General features: G+C 43.8%; 1 protein-coding gene across 4 annotated transcripts in view; it reads right to left on the bottom strand.

The window, feature by feature from the left end:
• Positions 1-15,714, bottom strand: part of NRP1 (neuropilin 1) — a 138,048-nt gene that overhangs the window by 13,521 nt on the left and 108,813 nt on the right. For 2 of the 4 annotated variants that reach the window (XM_082847578.1, XM_082847579.1), the window contains exons 10-12: positions 12,847-12,991; positions 8,577-8,681; positions 4,458-4,517 (exon numbers count right to left, since the gene is read on the bottom strand). In XM_082847578.1, coding sequence (XP_082703704.1) covers positions 4,458-4,517; positions 8,577-8,681; positions 12,847-12,991 — 310 coding nt within the window. The remainder of the gene's footprint in view (positions 1-4,457; positions 4,518-8,576; positions 8,682-12,846; positions 12,992-15,714) is intronic. The other 2 variants (XM_082847580.1, XM_082847581.1) reach the window with 1 other exon arrangement.

Below are 15,714 nucleotides of genomic sequence, written 5' to 3'. Positions count from 1 at the left end.
ACCATGAAATAGGGCTTCTTAAAGCATGAGAGCCCCTCTCCAAAATCTGCCCCGCTTCTGTACAGCAAGATTGAATTTTGCAGAAGTAGTGGTCAGCTGAACAGTGACAGAATGGTTGAACAACCTTGGATGTCAACGCCCACAGCCCCGAAAGGTACTGTTGTGTAATCTCGTGTTAGAAAATGTTAATATGGGAAAATGTTAATATGTGTGTGGTTCTGGGGGTCTCTACTTAAATGTTATTTATAAGACACGCACAAAGAGAAGGGCAGTAAGCCATTACAGCATACACATTTCTGGTTATATTTGCCTTGTAAATACATTAAATTTATTGTATAATTTACAGAAAACCATACTATCCGTAATTTGGCTATTACTATTCTGGTGATGTCATAAAATATAAGAAAAACTCGGGTATTTTTGTCATGGCCAGGACAGAGGATGGCTTTGCCTGAAGGAGTAATTCAGGCACTTCTGCTCCAGTGAATGGAAGTCAGCCTTTATCTTCCACTGTTCTTCCCAATCTACGAATTTAACATGGCGATCTGCTCTAACTACTCTTTTATCTGCTTGTCCCGATCATATAATTTATGGCAATCTTATTAAATTAAAATAAATGTTTTTTTTTTTAATCAGTACCTTTTGTGGGGGATGGGTATGGAGTCAGAACAGTTCGATGTTGAAGATTCAAGCCTGGCTAGAAAGGCTATTAAACACACGCAACACACAAAAACATTTCCAGAAAGGAAAAAAAAAAAAAAAGAGAGAGAAAGAAAGAGGAAGAGAGAAGGACAGGAGCAGAGGAGAAAAGGGCAGAGAAAGAAAGAGGAAAAAAAGCAAATGGACGAATGAAATGTGTATATAGGACTAAGTACGTGTGACCTTTCAATCTTCAAAATATTACCCAGGCCCTGTGGCTGCACAATTCTCATTAAATTCATTGGGAATAATCTGGCTAAATCCCTCCTTGACTCTTCAAAATAGCAGGAAACAATATTCTGCACTTAAATTTATAGCCCCTGTGAGCCAGCACCAGCTGCGCCTGGTGAACCCAGTTTGCCCAGAGTTAGATTGTCGTTAGCACCATATACGTACAAGGATTTAATTTTTAAATCTGGTCTTCAAAACTTCTATTGGGTATGCAAGCTCGCTTACTCATAGGCTGGTCTTGCAGTGGAAATAAGTGGAGGTGCCTGGGTCAACGCAACCAGGGGTCATGAACATACTCTGAACTGCTCTAGTAGATGTTTGGGGATCCCTGGAGGGTAAGAGGCTTCACCAGGGGGAGCTGGATTTAAAATGCAGGGTTTCTCATCAGTTCCTGGCAGAGCATTTAAACAGGCTTTTATGCATCCGATTACAACCCAGACAGTATATGAATATTATATGCCCAATGAATGTATTTTATTGAGAAGAATCCTCAACATGAAGACTTCAGACTCTGCTTGAATCTCTAGTGGCTTCAGCAAAATCAGATGATGATGCAAGTTTAGGGTCTGACTTGCTGCTGCTTGTCAAGGTGCCTGCAGGACAGTGGGGATCCAGGTATCAGTGGGTTCATCTGACCATGGGGTGAACACCACAGTTAGACCTGATCTCTGAGCATTGGCTTAGCCAGGAGGTGACAATGAACGGAACTCCTCAAAGAAGCTCAGACAGTTCACTATCCATAAACGAAGATCTAGAGAGCCAGATTCATGACTCAGACAATGGAAAAACAGGAAACCAAGGCAAGTTGTAAAGGACTCTGCGCTGACTGTAGAACAGACAACCCCATCAATAAGCCCTGTGGTCCTGTAACAGAAAAGAACAAACCTTGGGGACTTCCCTGGTGGCGCAGTGGTTAAGGATCCGCCTGCCAATGCAGGGGACATGGGTTCGAGCCCTGGTCTGGGAAGATCCCACATGCCGTGGAGCAACTAAGCCTGTGCGCCACAACTACTGGGCCTGCGAGCCACAACTACTGAGCCCACGTGGCAAAACTACTGAAGCCCGAGTGCCTAGATCCTGTGCTCTGCAACAGAAGCCACCGCAATGAGAAGCCTGCACACTGCAATGAAGTGAAGCCCCCGCTCACCGCAACTAGAGAAAGCCTGTGCGCAACAACGAAGACCCAACACAGCCAAAAATAAAGAAACAAACAAACAAATAAATACATTAAAAAAAAAAGAACACAACCATACTATAAAAAAAAAAAAGAAGAACAAACCTGACTGCATATTGGATCTATTCCTTTAGCTCTAACCCTGTGCTCTCTTGCAGGTGCTTAGTCTTGTTGGCTCTGCACTTTTGTAAAAGAATGTTGCCTATAGCCTGAAATATACAGGAAAGCCCATTCTCAAGGCTGACCTTTAAAGGTATTACACTTTTCCATTCATATAGAAATAAAAAGTTGCAGAATATAAAATAACAATTGTCTTGTTGGAGGTTTATAGGAACATTGTGACCACACGTCCACGAACAGCTGCAAGAACAAAGGATTCCAGCACTAAGAAGTTTACAACAACTAGCCACATCCCCTCCCCTTTTAGTCTAAAAGAAGCTTGAATCCTAACTCGGGTAAGATGGTTCTTTGGGACACTAGTCCACCATCTTCTCGGCCTGCTGGCTTTCTGAATCAAGTTGCTATTCCTTGTCCCAATACTTCGTCTCTCGATTTATTGACCTGCCGTGGGGTGAGCAGTATGAGCTTGAACTCGGTAACAGTTTGACGTGAACTTGTTCAGGTGGTGGTAGCAAGGGGTCTTACTGGTTCACGATTTGTACCTCTGCCCTCTGACCACAGGAGACCCTATGAGATGACTGTCTGCTCTGGATCTCCTCTGTGAAGCTATCAAGACAAAGGCCTTGAGTTCATGCACAAATCAAAAGTTCACAGAGCCATCCCTGGTCTGATAACAAAGACTTCCAGCACTGAGGGAGAGTCAGCCCATTTTGGGATCTGATGTACCTTTCCCTTTTCTCCAAGGCTGCTGTTCATGTTTGGTTTTTTGATGACCCCTAGTTCTTTGGACAGGCAGGAAAAGAGATGAGATCTAACAAGCTAGCTGGCAACTTCCTAGTGATTGTAATTAACTCTCTGGCAAGAGGAAAAACTAGAGAGACAGTTAAAATGTTTGTTACATTATTAGAACGTCACTTGTTCACCTCACCCCTCTTCCCTGTGACAGAGGGTCATAAAGAACCTGCAAGGAAGTTACCCCATAAAAACCGCCCTGATGGGGCTGAGTGGGAAACCAGGAATTTCCTATCAGGGAAGATGGGAGGAGAGCAAGAGCCCCATCCAGGAGGCAGGGGCAGCCAGCCAATCCCCCAAGGCTACGTTTTATAACCTGAAAAGGTGTGGATGGGACTCCCAGCTGGCTGTTGGAATTTAGCTGAACACTATTCTTCAGTTTCATCTTCGGTATTTGGGGGTGTCTGAGCTGAGTGGTAGCAGGGAGTCTGTCACCCTGAGCCCACCATGGGGAAACCTGGGGTTAAGATCAGCTAAAGGGAAGTTTGTTTTGCTGGTTAATTGGGTCAAGAGTGACAGCACCCTTTAAGGAAGCATGCTAATCAGAGCAGTCCTTTCTGTTTTCTGCTGGCTGCGGAGGGTCTGCTGTTGAGGAAACAGTGATGCACACCACATGCCCCATTAAGAAGTGACCGTGGAGGCCAAGGCTGCGGGCTTCAGTAGAGGAAATGGGAGAAGCTGGTGAGCTGACCTGTTCACCTCACTCTAATGATTAACTTTAAAGTATGTAAAACTTCTGATTGCTTAGACGGACAGTTTCCCCTGGTGTGTGTCTGTGGGGAAGATTTTCAAAAAATACTAACAGAATACAAAAGAGAGTGAGGGGGAGACCACCTTATCCCTGTGGCTGGGCCCTGATCAACAGCAAACCAGAGACTCTAAAAGTCATCACAGGGCCTCTATTAATAAAAGGATGCAGAGGTGCCCTTCCCGAGGGCGCTCCTCTCCGGGCGCACTGCTAGCCCTGGTTTCCTGCACCCCATCTCGCGGCGCACCCACTGGAAATGCGGCTGTAAACCTGCCAACTCTGTGGCAGACAAAACTGACAAACTTCGCCTGTCTCCGATTTGCTGAGTGGCGATGAAAATAAATAGTCAGGCTGCTGCCTGGGAGACTTCCTTCTCCTGAGTTTGCAAACACAGTCCGTGTCCTAGATGTGCTGCGTTTAAACAAAGTATGTTCCTCGGTTCCTTCCGCTGAGAGCGGGGATTGTCACCATTTGGCAATGACTGATGGGGAAGGAAATGTTGCTCCCTGCTGCATATACATGTGGATGAAAGGAAAGCAGTGTTTATGGCTCATGCTTGGGGACCAGATGCTGGTGGCATCTCTGCTAGGACTTTGAGGGAAACGGAAACTGAGAACCGTAGCGATGTGCTATTTTGTGGGAAAGAACAGGCATATGTGAAATCTACCACATTTTCTCTTTGGTATTTGATACCTGATTGTATAGTGCTGTCTATCACGGTTGGCTTTTCTGTGGTCAGCACAGTGGTACCACCTGAAACACAGAAACAGTAACATATGAGATGAGAAAAAGGCAGCATTGTAGGTAATATTTAGTAGAGAATGCTGTATGCTTACATACATCTGTTAGAGGCTAGCAGTTCCCTCAGATAATTCTTCCTTTAATTCCAGCTATAGCAAATGTCTTAAATTTTGTTCACCACAATACATTTATTCATACAGCATCTAGGCAGTATGGAGAGTTCCAGACTTCCTTCCAAGGGCATTCCCTGACTCCCAGACTAATCGACGACGCTCACAATTGCAAGAGTGAAAAGCAAAGGCCGCCCAAGGTCCTTAGTGACTTAAGTATTAAACTTGACCTAGACCTCTAAGCTTCAAATAGTTTCCCAAGGTTTCAGATGTGTGTCTTGGGGGGAGTTGCAAGGCTGGTCCCCACAATCTATTTTAAAAACTGAAGTTTTAAAGCAGATGGCAGTAATTCCTCCTTTCTTTTGCGGCTGCGGTTGTTTGTTTTTCCCAAGGACAAATAATTCCGCCCAGTATGCAGTTCGGAGAAGCTGCAGGAAAAGGGGAAGGGGCGGAGGGACACATTTCTTCACAGTCCCGAGGAGCTGGAAGGCTGCACAAACAACACCCTGAATGCCATCAACTTCAGTCAGCCCGGGTCGACTTGGAATTCGTGGTCTGGGGACCAGTGGAAACTTAGATTTACCCTCTTAGCTTGGGTATCTTAGCTCAGCCATTTTCCGCCCTTCGTCATGAGACTTCTGTTTTAAAGTCCCGTTCTTCAAGTTGCCCAACCACAAGCATCACCTGAACGCTTCTTGAAAAACTGGTTTGCTGTTTATTACTTTGGTGCTTTCGAAAGCCATTTCTCCATATGTGTGCCTGCCTTGCAGATCATGGTCGAGAGCATCTATTTGCTTTCCCGAGAGATAAAGTCCTGGGTAGACTCAGGGTAAGGGCATGGGGGGCTCATGCCCATCGTGGAAAGTTTGGAGGTGGCTCTGAGGTGCCATTGTACACCTCCCAGTAGTGTCATTCAATAGAGACTGTAGTCATCTCTATTCTGGCCGAGGCCTAGTCCTATCCTGCAGCTCCCATGGGTGAGAAATCACCCGGATCATGAATCAGAGAGCCGTAAAACTGAGCTCTTGAAATGGCCTGAAGATTTCTGAGCTAGTCCACTGTAGCACCAAGTCGTGGTACCCCTGCTGGCCCAGTAAATATGCTGGATAAGTGGTCTCACGTGTGCACGGCCTCAATGAGGCAGGCGCTAGGAGAAGCCATTACATATATTATGGGTTAAGAAGGTGAATCTATAATGGCAGAATTGGAGGGAGGCCAGACGCATTAGCATTCCGTTCCCAGTGGTCTTAAAGGAGAAAGACTCAAGGTGAAACTTCACTTTTAAAAACAGATATGCACTGTCAGTTGTGTTAGAGGTTGGGAGCCAAATTCCGCTGTTGGGGACACACAGATCCAATGTGAAATTTGGCCTCCTGGTGCCTTTGAAGCCAACTGTATTATCTAATGACATCAAAGGCATTTGCAAATGTGTAACTTCAAGGGTAAATTTTCACCCTGACAAGGAAGCAAGGGAGAGCAAAACCTCTCCTCATTTCCATGCATTTGGTACAGTTCACCTGGAATTCAGTGTTCTTTATAGGTAATGAGCATTTTGCTAAATACTTATTTCCCCCTATATTCAAATAGGCCCCCCCCCCCCCAGGAGAAGACATTAAAGTGACATCATCTCTGTTAAGGAACCGAACCTTAAGAGAGCATTGATCCCAATTTCCATGCTGCCAACCATCAGGGTGAAAGGGAGAATACTTTTCATTTGGTTTTGGACACTGAACGTTCAAAGTTTGCAGCTGTGACAGAAAGAGCAAGGAGGGTACAGACTTGTGTGTGAGCCCAGGAGGTGAGATGCTCACCTGTGAAAAGATAGTGGGTTAGGTAGGGGCAGGCTGGGCTGCTTGCAAACGCCGGCAAATGTCAGCCCGCCCTTCTTCAGAAAAGACTAACACAGAGCTTCATAGAGCAAAATAAGCTTTTAAAAAAGGACAAATGGGCCGTCATGCAGTAAATGAATACAAAGCATGAGGATGTCTTCTTAGATCACCTCTTCTTGTTGGGGCAACAGAGTGAGCCTTCGCAGCACCCCCGCAAGTTCTTAATATATGCACGTATAGATCAAATTATTGAAACAAACGTGCTGGCCTGAGAAAACGACTTTTTTCGCCAGGGTAATATGTAAAAAAAAAAAAAACCAAAAAACTAGAATGGATTTTTTTCTATCTACCCAATAAATGATTTTAAATGCTGTAGATAAACTATCGCCTTGTACTTATAAAGGACTGTCAGTGTTTCCAGTCAAAATGACCCATTTTCTGTGGTTTGCAACTCGGGGCCATACACAATTTGCTCCAGGCTAACAGACTCACCCTATTTCATTCAAAGGCTTAGGTTTCAATTGATTCAGTCATGAGCCGATGCACAAATGAGAAGGTTGGTTGTTCTGACACAAGGAATAAATCTGAGGCTTTGTCTCTAATCAATATTAACTGACCACTTTAGGGTTTATAAAGGAAAGAACCTCTCCTCAAGAGGGTAATTGAACAGGGGAGTCTCTGATGACGGCAGACGTTCCTTTATATGAGGATTTTCACTACGGATGGGACGTGTGACCGGGTTTGCAAAAAGCCTGAGGTTTGCAGAGTGTTCACAGGCGACCTTGGGAAGGTTCTGCAGGACCTGTTTCACCAGACTGGTACTCTGTTTTAACATCAGCCGTATAAGCTTTTTAGCTGGAGCTTGACATCTTACAAAGAAAAGCCCTCTGCATTAATTAGAGTAATTTTTGTGGCTTGCAACTACTTATATACAAGATTTGTTTTCAAAAGCCCATAGCCACGTGACATTTATTGGCCATTCGACTGTAAGCAATTATCCTGGAAATTTGGAGGCAGAGAACCTTAGGAGGTAGGATTTAAATGTAAACTCAGTTCATGGTACTAAACTTCTGAGCTAGATTTTACCCCTTATTCCATCTCAGGGTGCAGAGCAGTCTTCCTCCTTCAGAAGAGAGCTTTTGAAGTAATTGGAAATCTGGGACATTTCCTTCCACATTTTACATTAATGCGTTAGCTAATAACGTGGCACTATTGTGAAGTTACATGGTAACGCCTTCAGTTTCGCCCATGAAAATGAATTACGTGGGCTCTCCTGAATCCCTTTTGGGTAAAAATACAGACCTGCATCCACGGGCTCGTGTTTAATGTAAAATGAGAGTCAGATGCTGTAAGAAACTGTGTTTTGATCTGGGTAGCAGTAAAGGCCCCATGGTACCTTTGGCAGCAATAGGGTGATAATTCTAGTGCTTTGGCCAGTTTCCAAATGGTGGCCTCCCATTTCCCCACTTGCTTAATGTTTCCTCTGCCAGTCCAAGTAGAAGAGAAGGTCACTTTCTAGCTTTTAGAGTTTTAGAATATCATGGAGTAATCCTCTAAATAAGTTGGTGAGGCACGTGGCACACACCATCCCTGATCTATCTGCTAGTGGTGATGTCAAATAACAACAAATTCTGCCCTTGTAAATTCTAATGTAACATGATTCGCAAAATCCTAGCTTCAAAGCTGCCTTTCAAATATAAGCTTGATTTCATTAATTAGTTGGTTAAAGGATCCACTCAAAAAATTTGATCCCGGTTAGAAACTGAAAAGAAACGTTCTCCAGCGTGTGGTTATGTACGGGTGGTGCACATGTCATCTCGGAAGGGGGTGGAGGTCAAAGATGAGAATCAGTTTATGTTCCATTTAGCCATGGAGGAATTCTTATCCAATGAAGACAATCCTAGCCTTTGGCTCTGAAAATGGCTAACATTATCGCTCGAATGGCTGTGGCTGTGAAGGACAATTTGTTTACACGACAACATGAGGAAATGAAGATGCACGTGTTTTGGCAAGGCTCCCTCCCGCCTGCCGCCGTGAGGATTTCCGCAAACACAAACAGACGTTAATTAGCGGGTCTCGACTACAACATGAACTGAGATGGTACAGCAATGGGATGAAGATGGTTTCTGCACCTGTGAGCTGGAAGTCATCACCTGTTCCGCTGTGGCAGTTGGCCTGGTCGTCATCACATTCATCCACCAGGTTCCCATTGGGAGTGGTCGGTCCAGCTGTAGGTGCTGAAACAAGATCCAAAGATTATTTTCTCACACCTCTGAAATGTATTCTCCAGCCCCCGGCTGTTGATCCTGCTAATGCTTTTGCAGAAAACTCTAATCTGTGGTTAGAAGACTGGGAGCGTGGTTTGCCTCTCTTTCAGGAGCGAAACATACTCAGAGTTTGCAGAATGCATTGGGGACTGCTTTGTTTTGGTATTTGATCCATATCTCCTTCGTAGAATTGGCTGCCTTAGCATTTTATACATTGTTATCTACATACACATCCTTTTTCTGAAAAGTTCTTGTATTCTCACTGGTTATTTATTCATGACCCTGAAGTTGGGAACTTTGATGATAGAGATTTGGCTTGAACTGTTTTTCCTTTCATTTTCAAGGTGCTAGAGGACTCACTTGTCAAGAATTCTTTTATATTCTTGGTATTTACTAAGTTTATCTTGTAAAATTTTCCCCAAAAGGGAGTCTCAGCATTCATTTTTAGTACAATATTGTTCTTTACTTCTTTATTTTTTTAAAGAGCAACTCCATTTCCCTCTAAGTAAGCTTCTCAGATTGTGAGCCCAGGCAGGTGTCTGGGAGTTCCCTGGGGTCATTTTACCTTAACTCCCAGAGGACTACATTCCACTGCTGGCAGGTATTCCCATAGCTTTGAGTTTGTAGTTGAAAAGTAGCCAACATTAATCAAAGACTGCTTTTGAAGTTCTTTAAATTTAGTTCCATCTATTTTTCTTTTCCAGCCTGTTACTCATTTTTGCAATCTGTTTAATATCTTACAGTTTTCGGCATTACATTTCACTTTACATGACTTGAGATAATGGACAGTTCTCTTGATGTCTGAAAACCAGACAAGATGCTGGGAGTGGGGGCCTGTTCTCTAACAGCTTCTGGCCAATTGGAATGTGCTGGTAACTGCTGCTTTCTCAATAAAAATTTGACCCTGTTATTGTGCTAAAGGCCTGAGCAGAGTTATAATAAATGTAGAAACATAGCTAGTTTCAACTTCCTTAACTGCCCCAAACACACACCAATAATAATTAGGAAATCGCCACGTACAGGTAATGTTCACACCGTTTAGGGGTACAAACTAGACTCTGTAAAATGCATACACACGTATTCTGGGTTCTGCTTATTGCTAACACTGAATCAATAGAATCCTCTTTGGCAATCCAGATGCTTGCCTTTGCTAAGCTGCCTTTGCTCTTGGTAACGTGCCACTTTCAAACTCTCTATTCATCTTGCTGGTTTTTCCACATTCCTTATGGTATTTAAAAAGGAGGAGTTTTGCACTGGAAGTGGACCAGGGTAGTACGGGGATTAAATTGAAAAAAGTAAAAAGTGATGTCCCAATTTTACTACTTGAAAATCTTTTATCTTCTGTGGTTCTCTAACTGTTTCTTAAACATAAGTGCTAGCCCCAAATAAGATGGAGACTCCGAGGTGGCTGGGCTGCACATCACCCTCTTTCTCTATCTTTGGGTATCTCCTGTAGCACAAGGTACAAAGTCAGTATTTAATAAGGGCCTGTTAATCGTTTTAAGGGAGAAGAAAAACACTCCCTTTCACCAACTGTGTTAAACAGCTTTGACAACACTTTCCCTGGGTGCTGGCTCCTCGTGTGGCTCAGGGCAACTTCCCCACCTCGGTGAGTGCCTGCAAACATCTGCAGCAACCCCCTTCACCACCATTGCTACCTCACCACAGCGTTGACACTGGCAAACTGCCACCAGGCTCAGTCTTTTCAACCATCCATTCATTCCACCTTCTAAATCAATGTTGCTTCCCAGAATCGGGGCTAAAGTCCTGCATCGGAGCAGCAGACGCCCTTTTCCAGGCAACCACATTGCTCAGCACACTGAACGAATGTGTCTGCAGGTGGTTCAGTCTGCCCATCCCTTCTTTTTCTTGGCATCTTTGCCAAAGTCCTGGCACGTGGTCATTCTTGGTCTGTGTTGACAGTGACTAGATGATTCAGAGGTCCTGGGACATAACTACAGATATGGAAACAACTACCTAATAAAGAATCAGAGATAATGGCCTGCTTTTCAATAAACACATAGGAAAGCAGCTATGAATTATTCACTAGGATGATGATTTACAGCTTAAGATTCTTTAGTGTGTAAGAAATGTTTTATGATATTTAATGTGCTCAGGAATGTAATTATATTTGGGTAGCTCAAAACACAAATAATTATGAAATCCCAAGAAGGTGATATTTAAGAGGCATCCTTCCAAACAACTCTGAGCATATGCTCAACGGATTAACATCTGGGTACCAACAATAGCCATTCTTTGCACTAACCTAGAGAAAGACCTTTATGGGGATGAAAAAGTTGGTATAAGGTTACTCGTTTATGCCCAAATTGAAGGCAGATGGGAATTCCAACGCACAAAAGCATTAAATAGTACACTACACAACCATCATATTTTTTCAAACATTCATCTCATTCATTATGTGAAAAAATGCAGAGGAGAGTGCAGTTCTGAAGTCAGTGTGAGAAGTGAATTTGTCCTTGATATGACCTTCCTATGATAACCTAAGTCTATCTTTAAACAGACCTCGCTGTACATTATATATATTATCTCATGTAAAGTTTTGTTTCTCTGCAGCAGCCTAAGAAATTCATGCAGGGGACTTCCCTGGTGGTTTAATGGTTAGGGCTCTGTGCTTCCACTGCAGGGGGTGCGGCAGATTCAATCCCTGGTTGGGGAACTAAGATCCCTAAAGCCTCGCAGCGTGGCCAAAAAAACCCCAAAACCAAGCCAAAACAAAACAAAACAAAACAAAAAAACCAACAAAAATTCATCCAAGATAATGTCTTGATGTTTCAGCCTGTCAAATGCTGCTTCCTGCTAGTATGTACTTCCTGTAGTATGATGGTAGTCAACACTGCAGATGCCAACTTGGACCAGACACGGACCTCTGAACAACACTAAGAAGGTCATGGAATCTGTGGGCGCCGGGGTTGAGGGAGGGAGAGGGAGGGGGACTGCTTAATGGGTAGGGGGTTTCACTTCGGAGCGATGGAAACGTTTTGGAACTAGATAGAGGTGTTGGTTGCATAAATAATTGTCAACGTACTAAATGCCACTGAATTGTTTACTTTAAAGTGGTGGATTTTAGGGAATTCCCTGGTGGCCTAGTGGTTAGGATTCGGAGCTTTCACTGCGGGGGCCTGGGTTTGATCCCTGGTCAGGGACCATCCTACATGCCACGAGGTGCGGCCAAAATACAACAACGACAACAAAATAAAATAAAATAATTAAGGGCTTCCCTGGTGGCGCAGTGGTTGAGAGTCTGCCTGCCGATGCAGGGGATGTGGGTTCGTGCCCCGTTCCAGGAGGATCCCACATGCCGCGGAGCGGCTGGGCCTGTGAGCCATGGCTGCTGAGCCTGCGCGTCCGGAGCCTGTGCTCCACAGTGGGAGAGGCCACAACAGTGAGAGGCCCTTGTACCGCAAAAAAATAAATAAATAAATAAAATAAAAATAAAATAATTTTAAAAAAATGGAGGATTTTATGTTATGTGAATTTCACAATACATCATTTAAAAAAAAAAGTCAAAGAAGACAACCCCACAGAATCTGAGGAGCGTTATGGAAACAACCTACAAAAAATTAGGATGTGAAGGCACTGTTATGGAAGACAGGGCACGGGGCCAAGTCCTGAAGGATGGGCACGGTTTCTAGGGGCAAAGCCCAGGGGCAGCAAGTGCTGGTGTGTTGGTCTACCACCTCCATCCATGCTGAACTACTTGAGTGTAAGGTCCACGTCCTATAGACCTTTGTATTCCCGGTGCCTCCTTTGTGTCTGGGGAAGAACTTGTACTCAGTAAACATTGTCAAATGAGAAGATAAACTAATCCCAAGGGGGTAGACAAAGGACTAGGGGAAGATCTGGGAATGATGCAGTGTGCACTTAGGGACAGGAGAAGGCTGCTTGTCTACAAGTCTTCCTGTTGAAACAGGGAGAAATGAGGGTCAGTAGCGTATTTGCTGAATAAGTCGTGCAGGGCGTCAGGTGATGAGCCTTACGGACCAGCAGGCACAAGAGACACAGGATTGCCCAGGAGAAATGGGGCAATTTGCAGCAGCACCGTCAGGGGCATAAGTGCATGATGAAGGAAATAAAACATCTGGGGAACCAGGGGGGCTCAGGAAATCGTGCTTACCTTCCACCTCACAGCCCAGCAGCTCCATCCGTAGCCCTAGTCCACCGTGAGTGGCTCTCTCGGGGTAGATCCTGATGAATCGCGTGGAAAGGGGTGGAAATGTCCGTAGCTCAGGTGTGTCATAGTTGTTGTTGCCTTCAAAAGACTGTGAAGTATGAAGAACACCAGGTATTAACAAAACCTCCCTTTCAGCAGAAAAGTCCTTCCTTTAGGACTCTTAGCAGGGCAGAGAAATGGGCCTCATTCTACTACTTCGTAAACGGCTGACATTCCTTTCCTAAATGAGAAGGGAAAAAACAATCAAACCTTCTCTAAGAAGTGACAGATGTCGTTTCTTAGAAACTCTGGAGGATACACTGAGGCTAGACCAGAAGCTGAGGATTTAATGAGACGCATTTTGAAATGACTGATGTGCCTGGGAGAAGTGACACTTCTACCACTGCCTTGAAACAGTGGAGGAAGAAAACTCAGGAAGGGAGCCTGCCATTTTTCAGAGCTTGTAACAGACACCCCATTTCCAATAACGACTCCTGTCACATTCTCTTAAATGAATGGGTCCTGGTTTTGCTAAAACCCCGTCCTCTAGAAGAGCGAGGAATTCCATTCCTGGAGGAGGAGATAGTAAATTTCACGTACTTCAAGCTCTCTGTAACCAAGAACTTGGGTTATTCCAATCCATTGGAACTGCTGTTGGCCTAAGCAGTACCACCAGCTGGAGGCATTTGTAGATAAAAGACTTTCTCATCTCAGGAAAGTGACAGGGTCCTGACCGCTAAGCGATGTTCTGATGCCTGGTTGCACTGCAGTGAGTTGGCACCTCTTGGTGAAGAGCATTCCTAACTCGACATCACTGTGACACGTTCAGGAGCCCGGCCGTTATTGCCCTGCTGCCACTGGATTATTCTGTTTTCCTTTTTACGGTGACAGGAAGGTCAAAATCCTTGAGTGGAATCATAAGAAAATAGAGCAATGGCTAGGTTTGTTTTCTTTTTTAAGAAATGGATAAGCTTCTCTGTATCCTCTTCTCCCAACATCATTCCTAACTCTGTCCAGAATGGGAAGAGGGGAGGGGATTAGAAAAATCAAACTGCCTTACCACTGGGAGTACCCTTTCATATATCAAGCACCATGTGATGTTTACTCGTGCAAGGCATTGTTCCATGTGCTTAAAATGTATTCACTCAGTTAATCCTCAAGACAACTCTAAGAGGTAGGTTCTATTATTGACCTTCTTTTACAGGCAAGGCACAGAGAGGTCAAGTAATTTGCCCATGACCTTGGGATTCAGACCTACCAGTCTTATCTAGCGCCCTTCACCACACTGCCCTTAGAAACAATCTAGTCTGATTTCCGCATTTTAATAGATGACAACACTGAAGTCTAGGACACTGAGGTCTATTCCCATGGCCACACATTCAGTTTCATTGCTTTTTCTTTAAACGGATTGTGATTTGGGCTTCCAAATCTGGTAGATCATATTGAGTGGGTGGCCATATCCAACAGGAGTGGGAACCCTGCCCAATACCTGGGTCAAAACATCACAAACCAGCCAAAGATGCCATCATTCGGTGGTGGAAATATCTAGGCCAAATGGGTGACACAAGTAAGAGAAGCTAGATTGGGAAGGTTGTGACATAACTAGAGGTTTTTTCTGAGTTCTAGAAGTAAATTAATTGACCTTTTCCAACTCAGAAAATCTTCCAGGAATCTAGAAGTACAGGGCTAATACAGACCCACCTCTCTCAATTAAAGTCTCCTTTTATCATTTCCAAGAGTAAATTCACTACCGGGGGCCTCTGCATTCTTGATAGAACTGCAGTTGCTGCCATTAATGGAGAATCTGACGTATAACGTCAGGCCCAATGAAGTGTTCTCAGTAAGATACTAATTATAGTAAAAATAGTATTACTACACATGCAAGTTCTGTGTACCTTAACATAGCTCCAACATTCTCAGGAGAAAAGCACTTATATCTACGGGGTCCCAGGCTTTTCTCCTACTTTTACCTTGAGCAAAGAATTAGCACAATGTAAATACATTATAAACGTTGTCAGTGATGAACTGGGCAGAATATTAGCAAGGAAGGGCCGTATGGAATTGGGCTAAGTTTGCTAACATAGGATTGTTTACAAAATGTCTTTGTGTCCTTTCACTAATCATGCTTTAGAAGAAGAGGGCTTGGAGTATTTAGATCTATTTGCCCCTGAAAAGTCTAGTTGATTCAAAGACTCTGGGGTCCCTTGTCCATCATGCACTATTTAAGGGTAGGAAGTAAGGTGAGGGCGTAGAGGATTTTAAATCCATCAAAGTGCTGTTTTAGAACACAAAACAGTGTGCTCCCTTTACCGTATGTAAAAGGTACTTGGCATCCTAAGCAGGTAATCTTCATTTGCAAGTTAAAATATAGTATGTTTTAACTATCTTTGTGCAATTTAGAAATAAATACTGCTCCTAAATGGAAGGTTTAACCAGTTTCCTTTTTCATCTTGAAGATTTTATTCCAGGGGAAGGACATGTTAGGAATCAGAGACCAGATGCCATGTAAACAATTTAGAAACTTTTATGGTTTAAATACATAAGAACATGATAATGATGGATGAAATGTTTTAGGAAAAAGTCTAACACATTCAACCAATCTTGAATGGAGTTTTTTGTTAAAATTGAAAGCTGTGTGCCGGCTTCTTGTGAATGCTATATGCGATGTCCTACAAAGGGAGTGATAGCTTTAGACTTGATCGCAGACGAGTGGATTGGATACTAAAGGCCAGGAAGCATAAGACGCATCCCATCCAGAGCCTATGGCAATTTGTCTCCTTTCCCTCTTAGAAACCGAATGTTGAAGAAAGTGTCACAACAGCTCACACTGCC

The sequence above is a fragment of the Leucopleurus acutus genome, assembly GCF_964270905.1.
Source record: "Leucopleurus acutus genome assembly, chromosome: 1".
Taxonomy (NCBI): domain Eukaryota; kingdom Metazoa; phylum Chordata; class Mammalia; order Artiodactyla; family Delphinidae; genus Leucopleurus; species Leucopleurus acutus.
The sequence above is the reverse complement of the archived record's forward strand: the minus strand, read 5'-3'. Positions and strand labels throughout refer to the sequence as shown.